Genomic DNA, 21,055 nt, shown 5'->3' with positions numbered 1-21,055 from the left:
TATGTCCCAGGAGTTACAGATGCTAATGAAGCATCACACAGTCATAATAAAATAGATAATCTGCATCATAAAATACATACCATGTTAATATTGATTCTGTCATGTTTTATTCCAGTTAGATGATAGAAGCAAATTAATTTATCAACTGATAAAGGAAAGAACTGTTCAGTTGTTAAGTAAATATCATTATCCTAGTTTACAATGTAACTTCATCTTAGTAATTATTTCCAGGTCAGCCCTTAAGTCATTTCAAGAAGCAGCAATGCATACAATGGTGATATTTACCATCTTCCTGGCAAGTAGTAAACATGAATGTATTGCAATTAAATTTTCACAGACTTTGTGAAAATCTAAACTGCATCATGAAAAAAATTTAAAGATAATTAAATATAGTGCTATAATTTGCTGGAATATTAGTATCTAGCACTGCTCAACAGATGTCAGCAATGAAAAGCATATAGAAACCTAATCTGCGCATTCATATGACAGAATCGCCTTATTTTTTGTGGCTTTACTTTCCACATCACTCAAGTTCATGTAAAACTGTTCATTATAAACAGAATTGTCCAATTGGATGGCAAAGGTTACGTTTGTGTATCTATTAAAAAAACATAGTTATTTAAAAACTCTTATCTTGTTCTGACAGACTGAGGTCTGTCTCCATAGGAACAGAAGCAGCAGTGGGGTCATTAGTGCTGTTGTAGATTTCCGCTGTGACAGCCAATTGAGCTTTGCAATAGAAGGCATTAAAAACAATGCTATGAAACTGGAAGATCTAAAAAAATAAAATAGTATTACGCTGTGATTGTTCAGGAAGCCAGAAAACAACCTTTGTCGCCATCAAAGCATCTGCAAACTTCAAAAGCAAGTATGCTTTAGATTGGAGATAATGATGTTAATCAATGACAGTTACTTTAATTAGCTGACTCAATGGCAACTAATTCCACATTTTGAAAAAAATTTAGCCCACTTTGGTAAATTTTCTGTGTCTGTAGTGAGAAAGAGATATTTTGAGACAGTATGGAGGGTATATCTGTATAGAAAGGATTAAGCTTTATTCCCAAAACACGTTTTAGAGTTACACAGCAGCATTTTTTGGAGGAGGTTCTCAAACTGTACTTTTTATGTGTTTGTTGTTTGCTGAATTGGTAGAAAATTATTATAGCTCTGTTATTGTTGGAGACTGTTAACGATTGTCTTAGCCCATTGTATATTGCTTAGAGCCATATAAAGGCTTTGTTCAAAGTCACTAAAGTATGGCATAGAAGTAGTCGATACTGCTTAACATCAGTTTTTGGTCTTTCATTCTTTGTGATTGAATTTGGTGGTCAGGTGTACGCCATAGCTCCTTAGTGGTGGATGAACCATTCAGCTTTCAACAAAGATACTTAGATTTAAAAAACAAGCAAATAAAAAAAAACCCTTTTATTATTGGAGTGGGATAGCACTAAAACAGACCTGGGATGTTACAGAACCTCTTCTGTTAAAAATATTTGAGAAGAGATTGGTCAAATGTCTGTCAATGGTATTAAGGAAGAATTGACTTTGTCTCAGTGTAGAATACTGGATTAAGCACTCTTCTGAAGTTCCTTTCACCTGCCTAGTCTTGACTCTTCTGGTGGAATGGATATGTGTAAATCCACCACAAAAAAAAGCAAATCTCTTGTATGAAATAAATCTTGTGGAGCAGCTAAAAGTCTGGCATACAGCGTACAGTGCCCCTGGTGTGCTCTGCTAAATATTCCGGGACGTGTGTTACTCTGCAATGTAAAGAAGGTTTTAGATGACAAGTTAACTGGCAAAGGGAGATCATGGACAATTTCCTGAGATGCTTCAGTGTGTGTCTGCTTAAAAGTACATTTAACCTTTTGACCAAAAAACCTTTAAACCAAAAAACCCAAGGCTATTCCACTGTAATTATAAAGAGGTATGCATGGGAGTAGCATGTTCAGATTTTTGGTGAGTCATTGGTATTGGTATGTTGTGAGCTGCCTATTTGGATAATGAGAGCAGCACTATTGAGTTGTGATAGAAGAAGGAGAAAGTGTCAGTTGTGAGTGTCTTGATCAGTCTGCAGGGAAACAGGAAAGTGAAGGGACAGTAATATTTATTTTAGACATGTACAAATACAGCAAATAGTAAACCTTCACTGATCAGACCTTCTGTAAACAGACAAACTTGAGAGAAGATTTCTTTTTACTCCAGAGCGCAACGTGGAATTTGCAGGGAAAGTAATATTCCCTGTGAAAAACATCCCTCTGCTGTCTCAATTATGTTATCATTCAGAATCAGGTACATGGCCTTTACTAGTTGTCCTAGGATTTATTCTAGCTGCATCTGTTTAATTGGATAAATTATTAATGTGTGTTTGGTTTCCTAGCGCTACCTTAATGGTAAGAAGCAGAACTTCCTGACAAGTGTAGAGTAAACACAGTGAGAGGAACCTGTAGGAAATTCCTTTCTCCCCATTCTCTTCTCAACTAATATCTGTAGAGCTGTTGGAGTGATCCAGTTCTGTGGCATCAAACCCAACCCAAATCCAGCAAAGATGCTTCTATCTCAGTTTCAGCAGAAAGTGGTTGCTCAATTTTGCTCCATGCCACTGTTCAGTGGGAGGCAAAGGGCTAATCTTTCTTCACAGTAACAAGACAATCTTTTGACAGCTCCCTTAAAAGCTGCTAAAAAAAAAAAGTGTAAAAGGAAACCCCTTCACAAGATGACACGTATTACAGCTTCATACCCACTACGTAATCCTGTAACTTGTTGTGTGTGGGAATGTCCCAGAAGATCTGCTGGAGCTCTGAGAGATCTAGCCTCCACACACAAGCGTCCTGATCTTCCTTCTGTCTTGGTTTTTGAGTGCCGTGATGTTAGCCCTTTTAATGCACCTAGAAAAAGGTGACTATTAATGTATTGTCCCTTGCATTATGCGACCAATTTAATTCCCAGTTCTGTCTTGAGTTTCTGAAAGACTTGTCTCATTGAGCATAATACAAACTCAGAATGGTACACCAGATAGATGTCAGGCTTAACATTGCCAGATGGTGTAATAATGGAGACTTAGTACAGTCACTGTGAATTCTAAGATGTCTTTAGTTTACAGTGGGTTAATGAATTTCAAGATAAAAATATATTTCTTAAACAGCTTTTTTTTTTGTTGCATAAAATTTAATGTAAAATTAACATGCAGTAAGCATCACTGTTTGCAAATCGCATGTGAATGCTCTGAGTCTTAAGACTATCTTCATTGAAGGGCTTCTCTCTTCCTCAAAAATGAGGCATTGTACGTTGAGGAAAAAGTGAAATTGTCAAGCTCCTGCGAAGTGACAGACCTAAGAAAAGTCAGTGTCCCTGCAAAGTTTTGGGCATCAGTTAAGTGTCGTCATCCTTGTCACTTCTTATGTTTGTTAAAGCAAAAGATGAAACAAAATTCGTATTGACGTGAGCTGGCACAAATCATCTGAGCTAAAGGGATTTGGAGGGTTTGAGACTAGGTGAATGCTGAAGTCTTGATTAGGCAGCAGGAAGTCATTTGTAATTTACTTCACTGCTATATTTGGTGAACTTTCTAGCTCCTTTGTCAACAATAACATTTGATTTTTTTAATTTGGCCTGTGGGCAGCTGATGCTAGGAGGTAGCTGTATAGTCTCCCTGAGATATTCGCAAGTGTATGTTTGTGAAATTTATGCATATTTATTGGGACATGAAACCTTTAGACTCTGTAAAGGAAGACTTGCTTTTTATGCCAGGTACGTTATCTCTTGGAATGGATGGAAGAAGACTTAGAAGATGAGGATGACACAGCCAGTACATCAAAACCAGAATTCTGCCATCCATTATGCCAGTGCCCAAAATGTGGGCCAGCACAAAAGGTTGGAATATTCATTCTGTGAAAAGAATAAATTATATTCTTTTAATGTAACTTTTAGCTCTAGGGAAGTAGCATTCATATTGTCCAGCACCTCTGTATCTCTGTCTAAAAAGCAATTAAATATGTACAGATCTTAACAGAGTTCATCTGATGTAGTGAAATTGCTCTCTTTTTAATTGAACTGTAGAAAATTTTGGATACAGTAGCAATGTTCAAAGACTTGCTCAATATCTAATGGAGATGAGAAACTTTGCAGTATGTTTTTAGAATATGTGGACTGCTGTCATTAAGGTTTGGACAACTTGGAATAAATGGGAAAAATCTTTTTCTAAGCCTCAGTTTCTCCTGGTTCTCTTTTATAGTTTACATTGCTAACTGTCACAGAGTATCTACTTATCTGTTAGTAATCAGTTTAGCAAGGAATACCTGTTAATCCTATAATCCTATAATGTAATGCTGATAAAGTCTTTTTTTAATTGCATGACATCTTTCATACAAGCTATATCTAAAACCTCTTCAGAGATTAAATACAGTTGCAAAGATTTCCTTTCCCCATATTTATCATGGACTGTAGAGGAAAATCAGGCTTTATAATACTTTTTTTTTTTTTTTAATTTAAATAAGGAATGATCCTAGCTTCTTGGAAATAGAAAACCAATTACTTTCAGGAAGAAAATGTGTTGCTATGTCTGAAAGTATACATAACTGGATAAGTCATTGCAGAATAAACCAAAGTATAAATTTTCAGTGTATTGACTACTTTGAGGTAACAGTATCCATATCACTTAACTGAGAAAATGTGAGATGGCTTAACTTCTAAATTCCTCACTGCTACCTTATGTTTGTTTTGTGCAGGCTATAAAAGTATACTAGTTGTCTTTAAATGCTTCACATTCATACCGTGCTTTATTGTTTGGTAACGTGTCCATGTACCCTCAGGACAGAGATCATGTGCTAAAGATGCCAGAGCCTGAGATCATAAAAGTTCATTTTACTGGCAACAGGGGAAGGAGTGGCATTTGCTGTGGAATTCACTTGCCTACTGATTGAAAAGTAGAGAGAACTTGTTAACTAATCTTAACCACTGTGTTGGGTAGGCACACATTTAAAAGCACACTGAGGATAGGCAGAATGAAAGATTGTCTAGCACTGTAAATGCCCTACACAGTTTGCGAGAGGAGTAAAAAAGGATGTTCTGTACTAGTGTGTAAGTTGTCTTCCAGGTAGTTTCCTTATCTTGACTCCCCGTGGAAGTCTGTTTTCTGGGCCAGTGCTACTTCCACATGAATTAAATTAGTTTTAGATTTTATCCTTATTACCTCGAGCTTCGCGTAGCAGTAAAATAGGTGTGTAGTGTCTGTCTCAAAGAGCGTAAATGTCTGTATAAATGAAAGTAACTCATAATATTAACACTTACTCTCTATGTATGAGCATCCTAACAGCTATATAAAAACTGTAAGTTTTACTTCCGTCTCAACCTGTGCTGCTTTAATATCATGTGCTTTCTTAATATCATGAATACTTTGCCTGGAATTTCTCTATATGAAGCTATCATGTTGGAAGAAAAGAGAGAAAAATAAAACTCATTGTTCTGTTGAAAAATACTACCAAGCTGCTCTGGTTTACTAACTCTCTTCCTGAAGGTCTCAAATTAGGCTCTGGAGCAGAAATTTTTGTAACGTCCATCTACCTGTTTTGTATATACTTAGAAGGTATTTGGCTGCTTTTTGGTCAACAGAAAGTAGCATGATTAATTATATTGTTTTGTTGTGTATTTTCCTCAACAGAAATTTGCAAGGATCTCTGCTAATGGACTTGGAGTAAATGTTTCAAACCAAGATGGTTTTACACCATTGCATATGGCTGCACTGCATGGACACTCTGAACTTGTCTGTCTCTTGTTGAAACATGGGGCCAGTATCAGTGCCAAGAATGCAAAACATGCAGTTCCTCTTCATCTAGCCTGCCAGAAAGGTCACTTCCAGGTAACCGAGCCTTTTTATAAATGCAAGGTATTTAACACTTAACCACCAACAAAAAGCTGTTTTGTGAAATTACCAATAAATTATCAACAAGACTAAACCAGTAACAGTGAAAATTAGTTTGGTGATTCTTTTTTTTCTGTCAATGTCTAAAATATCCAGATGGAAAGGGGATCTTTCAACTGAAACAGTTTCAGTAGGCACCTTTTCTTTCTAAGTGACCTGAAATAATGGTTTAATGAAAGTGCTGCAAATAGCTACTGTCATATATCAAATGCTTTAAAAATACCTTGTGCAGCTGAATCTTCCTATGTATTTTCTCCCTGTACCTTCTGTTCAAGGAGGTTATGTGTAGGTCTGTTGATGCAATGGACTTAGTATCTTCAAAAGCCACAGTATTAAATATTTATTGTATCTTCAACTCATTTAAGTAGATTGTGAGCCAAGTGGAGCTCTGAGGGTAGCAGATAACCTCATCCCTGACTTCAAGTCAGGGAAGCATAAGCAGTGAAGGAGAAGCATGAGCTAGTAAGGGGAGGATATTCATACAGGAGGGAGAGTAAATGAGAGGGGGGAAAAATAATGATCATGAAAAAGCAGGTGCAGACAGGCAAATGGGAATATGCAGAAAAGTGGAAAACCAGGGGTTTAAGAATAAGGAGCTGAGGACTGCAAAAGGAAAAAGAAAATTGAGAGAATTGTGAAGGTGATGGGGAGACAAAGCACTAGGGATGCAAGAAGAAAACAAAAATACAACTCAAACTTGTAGGTTAATGAAGCTTAGTTCATGAGGTATTTACAACATAAAGAACTCCTTCCAAGTATTCTGATGAGTTCAGAAAGGGCGAAAGGATACTGTTGCTGTGGTGGTTTGCTTTTGGTGTTTTGTTTAGTTATTGATTATGTATGTTTTTCACATACCTCAAGTTTTATTTTCTGGCCTTTCTTTCAGTTGCTTAAGCTTTTTTTTTTTTTTTTTAAAAGCATGTGGTAAAAGATGAAAATTAGTATGATAGGAGGAGATGCTTGTTGTTACCATCTGGCAAAGATGAGACTTGTTTTCTCCATCTTTTTTACTTTCTTCTCTTTTTCATTCCAGATTTCAAAAAAATGTTCAAAAAAAAAAAAGGAAGGAGGCTTTCACTGCATGATTGATTAGCTGGTACCTTAAATTAAAAAGTTGTTACTTCTTTCAATAGGTGGTAAAGTGTCTGATGGATTACAATGCTAAACAAAATAAAAAGGATATATATGGAAATACTCCTTTAATTTATGCATGCTTGAATGGTCAGTATGAGACTACTGCCTTGTTGTTACAGGTAAGATCACTGAAAACAGCATGTTCAGAATAGTATTTCTTACGTGATATCTGTGCTTATCCACTATTCAGAATCGGTATTTTTGGTTACACATTTCTCTGTCAAAACTTCTCAGGGAAAAAATAAGAGTATTTGTTATCTCACTCCTTTCAATTCCTTCCCGTCATGGTTTTTTATTAGATAAATATTACTTTCCTATTATACAGCTAGCTGTTTTATGGAACTTTTTTGTGGCAGGTGTTAGGTTTTCTTGCTTATGATTCTATCGCATAAGGGTTTTTGTGTTTTTTGTGATTTCTTCTTCTTTTTAATATATTTTGAACTTGGAATATGTAGTAGATAAATGAAAAAAATGCAATTAGCTGATCCATGAAATTATGGCTATGAGAGAGGAGGAAATAATATGATCAGGTGGCTTATTGTTGAACTGGTGATTGCTAGCATATGCTTTCTGCATTCATATACAGCTACAAGGGTTCTGTGGCATTGTTCTCACTCATACATTGAAAAGGAGAGAAAACCAGAATAGTAATGTGCTATCTCCATTTCATGCTACTCTGTCTTTATAACTTCAATTTTATCTTGCTGTCCAGCATGGAGCTTCTGTTAACATTTCTAATGCCAAAGGAAATACAGCACTGCACGAGGCCGTGATAGGAAAGAATGAAGCCCTGGTAGACTTGCTACTACAGAATGGTGCAATGACGCACATAAGGAATGAAAGGAACTGTACCCCTGCAGACTGTGCTGAGCCGGTGAGTGCAGAAAGCTCATTTCTGACGTTAGATTTTCCTAAAGTTCCATATGGATAAAGCAGGAAAGAAAACAAATATAACTATTTGTCACAACAATATTTGCCAAGACTTCTGTATTTAACAATTATGTGTGCTGTAAAGACTAAGATGCCTGTTTATTGTACACATACAATATGATACCTGTGGCATATGAAACCTGTTGTGTTTCTAAAATAAATTATCCTAGACAAAAATGATCAGTTTAGAAAGAGTGAAAGCACATACGTGAATGAAAATGACATAAAAATCTATGCTAGTAATGGCAGGGAGAGCAGAAGAAATGTTGAATGTAGGAAAAGGAACACCTTTCACTGATGTTATACTGCTGGCAATCTTCCTCGTTCCACCCACTGTCTTTTGCCCTTCGTGCCTTTTGATACCTTTTATCTTGTCATAGATAACTCTGACCTTCCCTTTTATTCATAGCAATAACATAATATGTAATATTAAATTATAAAGAATTATTTCACTCTTTAAATGATTTGATGCATGGTCCCTACCTTTATGTGCTTAAGGAGCCTCTGAGATGTAGCATAATGATCACAAAATTCTGTACTGAATCAATTTTAGTATGTGTATTACCATTTAAACTGAAATTAGCTTAACCATAAATAATACAGTTTAAAATAGTAGGACAAGACTATAAAATCATCATGCCGGTACAGTGCAACTTGTGGAACACCGATTTTCTCCCTACTCAAAATGATACAATTTGAAGTTAGTATTTATAATGAGGTGTTTTTGTGTGCGTTACATTCATTTTGGCAGCAATTATCACACTCTGCATAGACTAGAATCCTGAAGTGCACTGACGTTTTTCTTTTTCTTTAATAATGGTGAAAATGGAAACTTTTAAAATTAAGAATTCAAATATCATTAAGTTGCTGGAAACAGCACCAAGCTGTGTAGCTACATCAGCAGAGAGAGAAAAGGAGTCTGAGCAGCATGCTACTATCAAGTTAAGAAAAAAAGGTATGTGTCATATTTCCACTGGTATGAATAAAAAGGGATTTAGGAATTCATGTGCAACTACATCAAATACTTTCTATAAATGACTTACAATTAAAGAACAGTCAACTATTTTGCATATTTATTACAGGTAACACCAAAAATACTATAACTAAATGCAGCAGACTTTGTATTATATTGGTGACATCGCTGCAAACTCAGTTTTCACTTTTTTGGGATGTGTGTGGGAATTTTACATGCAAAAGCATTTGAAGTTAAAAAATGTGCCACATTTGAGATGATATAATTAACCATGTAGTAATTGTCCATTTCAATGCAAAGTAAAACAGATCAATTTAAATCACCTCTAGTTGTCATTTATATTGCCCTAAACCAGCATAGGGAGTGACTCTTCCATTAGTTACTGTCTCTCATATTATGGGACAGAAATAAGAGCTACAAAGGTTTGCAAAAGAATGACTTTGAGTAAATGGCAGCATATAGTACAGTCTAAGCAAATATGTTGAGACACATGGAACAGTTTGACAATACAGCTGAGCTGATATAATGGCTTATTGACATTTAAAAGAGATAGTATTGCTCACCATCCACCCTCCCCTCTTCCCCCTCGCCCTCAGCTTCTGGTCTTGCTTATCCACTACTTTCCTTATGCTGGCTCAGAAGTTTTTCAGATGAATTTTCAAGCTGATACAGTTCACTAACCTGGGGAAAGGGGTGTAACAAGTAAAAAAAAGGGTGTAACCTGGAGCAAGGGGTCTAACAATGTAAAAATTGGAATTAAGGGCCTCAAAGTCCAGAATTACCTGGTCTCTTCAGAAGCTTGGCCAGTCGTGCTAATCTGATGAAGAACGCTTACTCCCATGACTTAAAATGCTTTAAAATTTCCAAAGATAAACTGTGACTCTGATTCAAGTTATTACTATTATAGTTTTACTGTAAAATTTTAAATCTGTCAGTAGATACCACTTTTCATTCATAACTGTGTTTTTTTAATTCTTAAGTGTGACTCAGTTGTAATTTTAGCTGTCTGTTCTTTTAAACTCCTAGTGAATTCTAAGCCATGTGAGAAAGCCGATGATCCCATAAGCAGACAACTTCAGCTGGTCCAATCAATTAACAGATTTAACAAGTAAGCATAGAAGCTTCCTCAGAAGACCGTTTATTGTTTTCCCATAAGCGAATAAGAAATGCAACTGTTAATGAAGCCCCAAAGTGGGTCAAAGCATTGTTATGCATCACATGTGACTAATCTGACAGTAGATGTTAATCCTCAGAGGCATGCACATTCGAATCACCAGACAGATGTTCTAGGTATGACATAGTCTTTGGTGGTGAACAGCAGTGATGTGCTGTGCAGCAGGAGGGAAAAGCTGGCCAGTGAAGGAGTGCTTGCAAATGTATATATAATTGTTTTTGCACTAATACTTGGTGTACCATAAATTAAGAATTTCAGAGCCAGACTGCTTTCAAAAAAATCATCTTAGTGCTTCACTCAATGGTTGGGTTTTGCCTATGATCTTTTTAAATGTTAACGTATATTCTGTGATAAAATACAGGAAATACTAGCCGGGTGTCATTTTGAGGTGGTGTTGTCAGACAGTAGCCTTTCTTTGTTGAGATAGTGCCACCGTGTGGATTTTCTGTGATTGAGGGACTTTTGTGGAAAGACTTATGTAGTTAAAAATTTCTTTAAAATGTTTTTTAGAGCAAAACATTTACGGAGAACAATAACAAGAGATAAAAGTGTCCCTAATTTTGACTATCAGTTATTGCATCAGGTAAGTGGAAGTACTTGCTTGAATTATTTGTATAATACAGCAAATGTGTTTGTTTTGTCTGCTATTAATACAGATACATGTAACAGGGAAGTTTCTTCACTAGTGGTGGTTGGTGAATCCCAAAAGTTCTGACCCGTTTGCTAACTCGCTGATGTTCCATTGTTCAAACTTCAGTGGTGCTTCTATAACACCTCTTAAACATCTTATTCTTATTTTTAAACCTCTTAAAGCCTTTTACTGCAGGCTTCATCTGTGTCTTGTTTTCTGTGTCATGTCTAACAAAATCTAGGCTATAGCAAGGCTTGAAAAACTCTACAGCTTGTAAGAGCTGTAGCCAAGCAGAGATGCTATTTACAAGAGAGAAATTTTTCAGTAGGTTAAAATTAGGGTTTGCATTATAAGTCTGCTTGGAGGAGGAGGTTGTTTGCAAGGGTTGATAGCAAACTGCATGTTGCATTGCCAGCTGTGACACAAATACATGTAATCAATTCATCTGTGGTTGGGGGTACCATGGCACCCTACGCCAATCTGACTATTGGTTGCTGCCCTCCACCCAGAGCATGTGCTCCCTCTTCCTCCTTTACACTGGCTTTGACTCTCATTGGACCTTCTGCTGAGCCATCTCAGCATACTAAATCAAGAGAAAAACTACCCCATTCAAAAGAAAACAGTTTTCTACCAGGTTAGTTCAGTAGCTGCCCGTTACTAGATTGACATAGCCTTAGAAATGCAGACTCTGATGCTCACCTCCATCTAGAAAATGGAATACCGTTCTATTTCGTAGAGCGCTTATGAGATTTAACGTGCAAAGAGCCTTGCAAATGCCAAATTAATGCTATAAAACTAATGTTTTATTAATTCTTTCTAGAATTAATGATAATATCCCACTATTTAATTAAACGTGGGATTTAGATTTTATAATTGTGGATCACTGAAGGCAGTATGTCATGTAAGTACAGCAAGTGTCAAAAAACTAATATGTGACCACGATACATAGCACTTAAGTCACGTGCGATTGTCGTAGCTTTGTGAATTTACATGTCATACAGCTCTAAATTGTTAGTAGGTTTAAACATGTATAATCTCCATCTGAAACTTTTTCAAGACTGTTGCTGTTATTTCAGTAAAAGGGTATCGTAATTTATTTCTGCCTTTAGTTCTTATCCTAGAAAACCTGTCATTAGCATGCTTGGATTCTCTTTTTTCTCTTAGTTATTTTAACATTTGCCAGGTGGCCAGTAGTCAAGGAGAGCCACCTGCTCTGAAAAGGAAACATCAGCAGCAGATGTGGAAATGGAAGATAAAAATAGCTGGAATGACCAGAAAGAGTCTTTAAGGGGAGTGGGGAGAGTGGGTGCCTCTGTCTCTGACAGTTAAGACCTGGAAGCTGGGAGTTTTTACCTTTGCATTCAGCAGTGCCAGGTTGAGACTGTCTGTATTACTACTTACACAGTTCTTAATGGTAAAAGAAATGGCTGTTGATTTTAAGTACCTTGAGACTTGCATTACAAAAGGTATTTAAAAGAGTTAGGATGATATTGGGATAGTGCAGTGAAAATAAGTTTTGCAATGCCTTCATTATCTTTTCAGTTCCGGTACTGATATATGTGTAGCCTGGGGCAGGTTGGGCTCTTGTTTTCTTCCATGGAGACTGAATGCAATTACTGTCCTACAAAGTATGCTATTTTTAATCCTTGGCTGTGTTCTCAGTATAAAGAATACCATGAAATTAATGTGATAATTATATTCAAGAAACACTATATTCATTTGACTTTTTTGTAATGAAAAAGGTAGACAATGCTTTTAACATACCATTTTTCTATCCTCACAGTTAGCTATTAAAAGCTTTGATAAAACCAAGTTAAAATCTGTTGAAAAGCTGGACCGGAGCAAAGTTAAGATTATTGACACAGGATGCAGTGGCGAGTTTGTGAAACATGATGACATGATAGAAGTCCCTCACAGGAGTAAATTAATGCACCGAAGACACACTGTTAATGTGCCACTTTCAGCAGAGAATGTCAGCGATAATAGTTTATCCAGCCCTAGAAATCCAAGTATTTCACAATCAAGAGACTGCTGTGATGACGCGCTTTCAAAACATTGACAAGAAAGTGTGAATTTGATGTCAAAAGCTGAGGAATTAGGTGGTGTTAATTTCAGTAACCTTTCACTGTATATCAAAGAATTCAGTGACGCTTGCAAGCCTGCCTGCAGAACAGAATACAAGGATGACTCTTCAGCAGAAACAGAATGTTCCTAGCACTTTCAAAGACTGAATCCTCTGTTGATGTTGGAGGTAACTACACAGCCAGATCGTTACTGATCTCGACATGTTAACAGGGACGTACTGAGATGTAGACAGCAAAATTACTTTCCTATCCTACTTAGCACTTATTAAAAAAATTATATGTAACAGTAAACCAAACAAAACCCTCTATTGTATTTTTTCAGCCACCCACCTTGTTTTTAAAACTCTTTGAATAATTTTTGCATTTTCAGTTTTTATCACTACATTGGATAAGTATATGTAAATATATATATATTTATATACATATAAAGATATATTGGATAACAAGGTATTTATTGCCAGAGGTAACCGAAATATCTCTATTTTTATTGTAATGTTATGAACCATTATAGTATATATTTCTGTATATTTCAGTAGCTGGGAAAACAATAGTCTGTAACATCTGTGATGCCACATTAGGAGATTTATACATGCTATTAATGTGAAGGGATGTAATCCTTGCTAATTTCTTTGCAATGCTTCCCTGTATTGGATCTGCAAGATCAAGTTCTTACACAGGAGCCAAGGTACTGGGGAAGAAGTAGAGAGCTCTTGACAAAGCTAAACTTTGGACTCACTTTTCACAGCCTAATCAAAAAAAAAAAAAAGCAGAAGCAAGCCTGTATAAGGACACATAAAATTGCTTTGTGGGTTTTTTTTCCCCCCTCTAAAGTAAGTCATGCAAAAGTGCACAAATATTCATGATTCTGAACCAGGGCAACATCTGCAAACAATTAGGAACCTCCTCTGGACTGCTCTTTAAAAAGGTGAAATTCCAATTATGAAAAGTACTTCTCACATCAGTAAGCTTTTGTTGGAATAGGCCAAATATTACCTCATTCCTAGAGGTGATCACTGAAGAATTGAAAGCTTGCAAGTAACTATAAGATGGCTGCTTAGATTTGAACTTCATTTTCAGTTATGGTAGGAGAATGTGTAGATAGGACAAGCCAGGTTTCTAAGTGCAGTATTTTTTATTCTTGGCTCATCACATCCAGCTTGCATTTTATTTCATAAACTATTTGTATGAATAATTGTTTCTTTTAACTGTGGTGTTAGTAAACTGTCTGGCAAAGTACAACGCTGGAAGACGTACTGATTATTTTTTCAAATAACTTTTTAATCTAAGAGGTAAAATGTGCAATAAGTGCACATATGGACATTTGGAGATGAGGGTCATGTGTTTATTTTTCTAATAATTTATGAGTTCATCTGATTTTCTAATGTGCCTTGGATTTGTGCCAAATGATGGAAAGAAAAAACTAGTAAAATAACTCTTGAAAATGCTGTTTTGAGTGGTTTTTTCGAAGCATTGAGTCTTTTATGCAGATTTCCTTGCTTTTGTTTTTGTAGGCATTTGAAGACTTCACCTTGTGTCTCTGTGTAACCTGAGGGATCTGTTGGAATTTACTCTGAAGTTCAGTATGACCTTCTTTCCTCCTACATTCGTGGATTACTATTGTTAGGTTGTGTGGTTTTGGATTTAAGGCATAGAGGTGTACAATACAGAACTGTTAGTGAAAGCAAACGTTTTCATGTAACTTCTTCTCTAGTTCTACATTCCCATTTAAAAAAAAAAAAGTAGGATGGATGTTAAGCTATTAGGAGCCAAAGACCAAGAGGAGAGACATATGAACTAGTTTTTTTTCCTTCTTGTGACACTATGAGGATGACCTAGAGTAAGTAAGTCACTTATCCTTACCTGTAGCAAAAATAACCTAGATATTACTTATAAAGCTTAAGATACAAGTAAACTTTCATAGATCTGATTTCCAAACTACATAGTGAGAATTTTGCTTGTGTTTTAATTATACTATGCATTTAACTAAATGATTCTTGTCTTAAGACTTCTTGACAATATAGATGAGAAAAATCAGTTTATTAGCTTTTTAATACTGGTGATACTATGCTACAGAATGTAAGTACAGAATATACTGCTGTAACTACAGAACATGAATTAGCACAATGACACTATGTTCAGTATCAAGTCTTTTTTCTTAATCCTTAATAATAAGCACAGTGTGGTTGAATAGCTTTGGAAACAAGTTTTAAGATAGCTTATTAAATAATTTTGAAAATGGTTAGAGATAAGCATCAGAGGATGTGAACTCCTTTAGATACTTGCTTCTTTTCTATTAAAGACAGATTTTGAATACAACAGGTTATGGAAAACAACTTGTTCAACACTATTTTCTATGCAAGCAGTGACCCAGCTGCAACACTCCCAGGTTTCAGCCTTGATATGAATTGTTATATAATTATTGGTCCATTTTACTCAAAGAATTAGCCAAGTGTTAAAGTAGCGCTTGCCTTTGGAACAACTTCTCTCCCTGCAATGAAATATAAAATTTGCAAGGAAAAAAAACATAGTAGCTTACTAAGGCAACTTGGTGCATATTGCCTACTGTATTTTTTAACAAAATCTGTATTTTAAGACATCTAACAGGAGAATATTTTTTTTCTTTAGAGTTTTATAGAAAAAGTATACATTTACTAGAATTCACCTGAGTTTTCTATTCTATTACAGTATCAGAACAGTTGTCCTTGTGAACCTGAGGCTACTTAAGTGACCAAGCCATGCTTCAGTTTTATTCAGTGTTCAGTCTAGGATAAAGCTTATTTCCAGGCATTTTGGATGTATAGTGTGTGTATTAAAAAAAAAACAACAAAACAAACACCAAAAAGCAAAACACTTGAATCCAAACAGTTTCATTATAATCTAAATGATGGAAAGATGATAACTAGCAAATTATTTAGGTAAATGTAATAGTTTGCAAGTTTCCTTTGACTTGCTTAACCAAGCTTGTAATTAAAAAATACCTTAATATTCAAAGATACAATGATCAAAGGCTAAACTGGAATAGGATTTGAAGGGAGGTGCCCCTGGAAGCTTCCCCTAGCAATCTGTAGTGCAAATACACTGAAGTCAACTTCATGATGCTTACTTATGATTTGTCTGCAAAGCGTGTTACTGTATGGTCCAGTTTAATCTCCAAAAGGTTGTTAAGTTAAAATAAATCCAAAGTATAACTTCACATTTTGATAACTGAGATTCTGGAACAGCTGCTTTAGAAGAACAGCAAGGCAATAAAGCTTACGTTGTTAGAAGTAGAATTTGATAAACTTAGGAATGGGAATATGAAGCATGGATGCTTAGGATGTATCTGTAGCCCTACTGAGAAAACTTTTAAACCATGTCACCACACCTTGACTTGAACCCCTTCACACTGGTAAAGGGTCATTAGTCTAAAAAAATGTAGCATACACCCACAATATTACTGAAGTTAAGGAATCCTAGTTACAAACACAGACAAGCAAAATGCCCAGTCTAGTTCAAATGAAACAAAAATAACTGTTTAAATACTTTTTAACCACATTCACACAAGATGAAAAACACCCACTAGAGCTCACTTTAAACAATTTTATTGTTTCAAAAACCACTGCAGTTGGGAATCATATATGTTCCTGTTAAATTATGTCAGAAAAGGGTTTTGTGGTGGTAGAGTGTTTATATCAGCACGTTACAGTATTTATCGTACTTATTTCCATAACCATATTTTTGAATAAACGTATAGCACAAGTTCAGTTTTACTTTATGCATGCAGGAGTTGCAGAAAGTGTAGGAAAATGGTCTTTTTTTCAAGGTAAGAAACACTCCAGCCATTTGATAAGAAATGGAGGTAGTTTTAAGAATATAAGATACCAAGTGTCTGAACAGTGCTATATTACACAATTAACTTGCTTTTTTTGAGATAGCTTGATTATTTCATAGGGGAATGGTTCAACTGTAGGCTGGTTACAATTTCTTTACATGGACTGCCTGATACGAAGTCCTCTGATCCAAATGCTACTTTGATACCTTCACTTTATTTTATAAATTTCCAGCAAGGACTTGAGAGCCAGTGAGCTGCTGGATAGGCTTCCTTCAGGGCTCAGGAAATCTTGTTTCTAACACTTCTGTGATTTAAAGCCTGGAGGTAAGTTTTTAAACTCCTAGAGTTGCTGTTCACAGCTTTACACTTAGCTCCTCCTCATGTTATGGTATCTCCAATAGCAGCAAGTTAAGTGTGTGCAGCTGCTGAAAGCATAGCTTACACACTGAGTAAGGGGCAACAAAATGTTCATGCTAATGAAGCAGTGGGGAACCCCACACTGCTCAGGCCTCTTAAACTACAAAAATTTAAGTTATAAAATCCCCTTCTCAGATTTATTTCACAAGACAAGTTCATTTGTTGGCCTTTTTATATTAAAAAAAAAAAAGCGTAAACATTTTCAGATCTTGCATTCTGCCCGGTAACAGCATATTGCCTTTTTCCAGGCCTTTTGTTTGGCAGACAGTCTTACAGTAGTATTAATAATCCTCCTCTTCATCAGAATCCAATACTTTCCTTCTGTTGAACTAAAATGAAATACATGATGTGAAAATAGAAGGGTCACAGTAAGTCCAACACAGAGCAATCCTTTCAAACTCCACGCATTTGACAATAAATACATTACACGGGAGCAAAACATTCACCCCATCACCCTCTCCCCGCCAAGTCCCTGCCTGGCATAATGGTGGTACAGGACAGACACAGGGTAGTCTGTCTCACAACAGAACACTGATACCCCAGTGCCACTATCTGCAAATTTTACTATTGATAAGGACTGCTATGATTTAATCCCAGCACCTATCACTGTAGGTAAGAGAGGTGGTAAATACAAAGTTAAGTTCTACCCTGAACTGAAATAGTCCAATACATGCAATTTTTCTGCTCTATTTTATAACAAATTAACATTTAGGAAATAAAGCTCACCTTTACTGTTGTTTTCTTTTCTGTTTGCTGACTCACTTTTTCAAGTATTTCTATCAAACCTTGTTCCGATACCTAGGAAAGCAAAAGAAAAGCCACATAACCATATTTGGAGATACTCAGTATCAAACAACTGAATCACACTTTCACTTTTTATAATAGGTGTTTGATGGAATTATATAATAGTATTTAGAAGCTCTCAATTGCCTTTTTCAGTTATTTAATTTACAGATGTTAAAAACATCGCTTTTTTTTTTTAGAGTGAATTACGTTTGAAAATGAATATATGTGAGAAAGAATTGGAAAAACATAACTCACCTTTCCAGCTAGCTGTCCAAATCTTGCCATCTGTATAAGATAATTCTCTACTGCTTTTGCTTTGTCTGGTTTCACAAGTGCTAAATTGCTTACTGCAACAAAAACAGGCTCTGTTCATTTTGCTTTAAAACAGCTCAAATACCTTCACTAGTAACTAGAGACAAATTTGCCTATGAAGCAGTCATCTTCATGCCAGGGTCATGAAATAAATTGAAAAAGGCATTTTCATTTATGTAAAATAAAGATACAAGATAGTTATATTTCTCCTTTTAAATATTTGTTCCTAATTACATTAACTAATTTTGATTCTCATTCCTACTATTAATTAAAAAAAATAATTTCAGTAACAGCATTTGGAGGTCAGTTAACCCCTCCCCTCCAATCATTGATATCACCAACTGAAAAGCTCTAATAGCTTTATCTTCCCATCAACAACACTATTTTTCTAGTCTGGCCTATATACAAGCACAGACGTGCTTGATCTGAGCAGCACTGGAGTATGCTAGATGAGAATTTTTTATTAGAAAGTTACTTGGATACTTACATCTTGCACGAGCTGCTTGATCAAGAACTTGAGCTAAAATAGTATTTCTTATCTCTGCTTCCCTGTAATGAAAAATTAACCACACATTAAAAGTGGGATTTTAAATACCTAAAATAATATGCACAAACCAGCAAACTACAGAAGACTTTCGATTCATGTAAGTGACTTCTTGAGGTGCCTTCAAACCTTACATTTACATGATTTCTTTTATAGCATTTTCTGTCATGAGCTCTATGTATGTTGACAAAGTTACATAGCTGGCATCTTCCAAGAAATTGAGATGGAGTTTACTACTTATACCTTCTTACTGTTTATTATTACATCTTCAAGATAAAAGCCATGATGCTACCTACTGTAAAGATTCTGCATTCAGTTCCACGTGGAATTTCACCAAAGACAGTATATGGTAAAGAAGGCATAGGGAATAGTCCATGCAATTGCAAGACAGAACCAACCTCATTATTTATTTAGAATTTTTCAGTAAGTCTTCATATACTTACAATATTTGACTACGTATTTGCAAAACTGGAATTTTAGTTTATGCATTTCAGTTAACCCAAACTGTCACTGTGTGCAAAGTCTAGCTCTTTAAACACTTATTTTCTATTTTCCGCTTAGTGCAAATACTAAACACTGTTTCCGCACTAAGCTGTGGCACGAATCATTTTGTTTCATATTTTTAACTGTGACAGATGTCCCAGAAAAATCAAATCAACTAGGAAAGCATGTTCCCATTGCACTAACAGAGCCAAACCCAAACTTGTCACTCAGACAAAACCAGTGTGAGAAGAATTCTGCCAGCCTTCGAAATTTTCTTAAGACCAATTCTTACCACTCCGAAAAGCCAAGGTTTCTGAGTTCCAGAAGCAGATGACAGTGTGAGTGATGCATCCCCAAAACATACTACTATATCACCAAGGGTCATGAGGTTATAGCACTCAGCCGAGTCCCGAAGTGAAAATGAGCTGCTACTGTTGTTTTCATCCACACCCTCCCCCCCCAGTCTGGGTTCAGACTGGCTGACAGCTCTGTTGTGAATCATCCAATATAGTCATGGCCTGGAAGCCACACTTAGATCAATCAGATTTTAGCTATCCTTGGGTTAAATCTTCAACATCTCAGCTTCTTTGTTGGTGGTTTTTCCAACAACAAAAAAAATTCAGGTGAATATTCCAAAGAAATTAAATACTCAAAAAAAAAAAAAAAAGTTCAAAACAATTAGATGCAAGACCAAAAGTCAATAGTTCTCATTTATACCTCTGTTTTGCTTCCTGTTGCGATGGATCACCAGAAGAATCCTAAAGAATGAGATCAGAATAAATATGATCATCCAAAACCATTCCACGCAGGACAGTAAGTTTAAATCTTCCAGCAGTGTCAATGTGAGCTAAACCTGCCTGCTAAACCCACCTGACCATGGACGAGATCCTAAAAATGAGAATCTGCTGCCCTAGCAAATAAACATGCCCTACTATGCTTTCTTCACAAAGCAGTAATGCAAACTAGTGTGATGACTAGTGCTACTGGATCTATCCACAGATTGTTGTAGGTTTGGACATTAAAAGGCCTTCCCATTAGGTCTAAGATAATAAACTTTCCCAAAGCCCAGAAAACAGACAAAAGCATTTAAAACCCATTAAAGTAAGCTAGGGACAAATGAAACTCAATGTAACATTCTGTATTTATCAATACAGAAGAAAACACAATCCTAGCACAGTATTTTTGGATTAATATCGCCAGCTGAGCTGACTATTCAGAAGCAAATAACAAGAAAAAGAGGAAACAACTGAACTTTATGTTGAATCTGCACCTCAAATTTTATAAGTAACATTTCAAAGTATGAGAGCGGAACAAGAAATGATACAGAGAGAGGAAACGAGGCTGATCACAGGTATGGAAGATCCCTTCACAGGAACAACAGAACAGGCTGACACATTTCAGCTCTGAGAACGGAGATGACTGTGAAGATCGATGATGGTAATCCCTAAAACTGCGAGTGGCACGGAAAAAGGTGGTGGGGAGGGAAGGGTTATGTGCTGAACCTTCCAAGGCAGCAGCCAGGGCACCCAAGGCAGGTAGCAGGAGGCAGGCTCAAGACGCCCTGAAGGCGCTGACTGCTCCGGCAGCAGGAGAGGAGAGGAGAGCCTGGGGGGGTGCCCTGCCGGTCCTCACCCCCCGCCCGCTCCGGGCGCCCGTCACCGAGGCTGCACTCGGCGACGTTTCCAGCAAAAAGCCCCGGGCACGGCCGGGCTGCTCCCGGCTTCCCCCCCCACCCCGGGCCCCAGCCGGAGCCTTTATTCCCGGAGAGGCCTCCTCACGGCGCGTCCCCTCCTCTCCCCCGTGCCCGCTCCTGCCTTCCCGGGGGAGGTACGGGCGGAGGGACAGGCCCCGCCGAG

General features: G+C 36.6%; 2 protein-coding genes across 14 annotated transcripts in view; one reads left to right on the top strand and one right to left on the bottom strand.

The window, feature by feature from the left end:
• Positions 1-17,127, top strand: part of ANKRD27 (ankyrin repeat domain 27 (VPS9 domain)) — a 50,488-nt gene extending 33,361 nt beyond the window's left edge. For 7 of the 10 annotated variants that reach the window (XM_010585095.1, XM_010585093.1, XM_010585096.1 and 4 more), the window contains 8 exons: positions 3,751-3,873; positions 5,660-5,857; positions 7,054-7,173; positions 7,767-7,928; positions 8,831-8,939; positions 9,984-10,065; positions 10,642-10,714; positions 12,546-13,144. In XM_010585095.1, the coding sequence (XP_010583397.1) occupies positions 3,751-3,873; positions 5,660-5,857; positions 7,054-7,173; positions 7,767-7,928; positions 8,831-8,939; positions 9,984-10,065; positions 10,642-10,714; positions 12,546-12,821 (1,143 nt within the window). In that variant the 3' untranslated portion in view covers positions 12,822-13,144. Of the gene's footprint in view, positions 1-3,750; positions 3,874-5,659; positions 5,858-7,053; positions 7,174-7,766; positions 7,929-8,830; positions 8,940-9,983; positions 10,066-10,641; positions 10,715-12,545; positions 13,145-14,357 lie in introns of those variants that run through there. The other 3 variants (XR_775489.1, XM_010585097.1, XM_010585100.1) reach the window with 3 other exon arrangements.
• The window catches only part of PDCD5 (programmed cell death 5), a 29,187-nt gene that overhangs the window by 7,941 nt on the left and 191 nt on the right, over positions 1-21,055 (bottom strand). Inside the window, exons 2-6 of one of the 4 annotated variants that reach the window (XM_010585104.1) lie at positions 19,917-19,957; positions 18,660-18,721; positions 18,116-18,207; positions 17,801-17,872; positions 9,521-9,638 (exon numbers count right to left, since the gene is read on the bottom strand). In XM_010585104.1, coding sequence (XP_010583406.1) covers positions 9,567-9,638; positions 17,801-17,872; positions 18,116-18,207; positions 18,660-18,721; positions 19,917-19,957 — 339 coding nt within the window. In that variant the 3' untranslated portion in view covers positions 9,521-9,566. Of the gene's footprint in view, positions 1-8,945; positions 9,639-17,219; positions 17,404-17,800; positions 17,873-18,115; positions 18,208-18,659; positions 18,722-19,916; positions 19,958-21,055 lie in introns of those variants that run through there. The other 3 variants (XM_010585103.1, XM_010585105.1, XM_010585102.1) reach the window with 3 other exon arrangements.

This window comes from Haliaeetus leucocephalus, unplaced genomic scaffold, assembly GCF_000737465.1.
Source record: "Haliaeetus leucocephalus isolate CR32 unplaced genomic scaffold, Haliaeetus_leucocephalus-4.0 Scaffold92, whole genome shotgun sequence".
Classification (NCBI taxonomy): Eukaryota; Metazoa; Chordata; class Aves; order Accipitriformes; family Accipitridae; genus Haliaeetus; species Haliaeetus leucocephalus.
The sequence above is the reverse complement of the archived record's forward strand: the minus strand, read 5'-3'. Positions and strand labels throughout refer to the sequence as shown.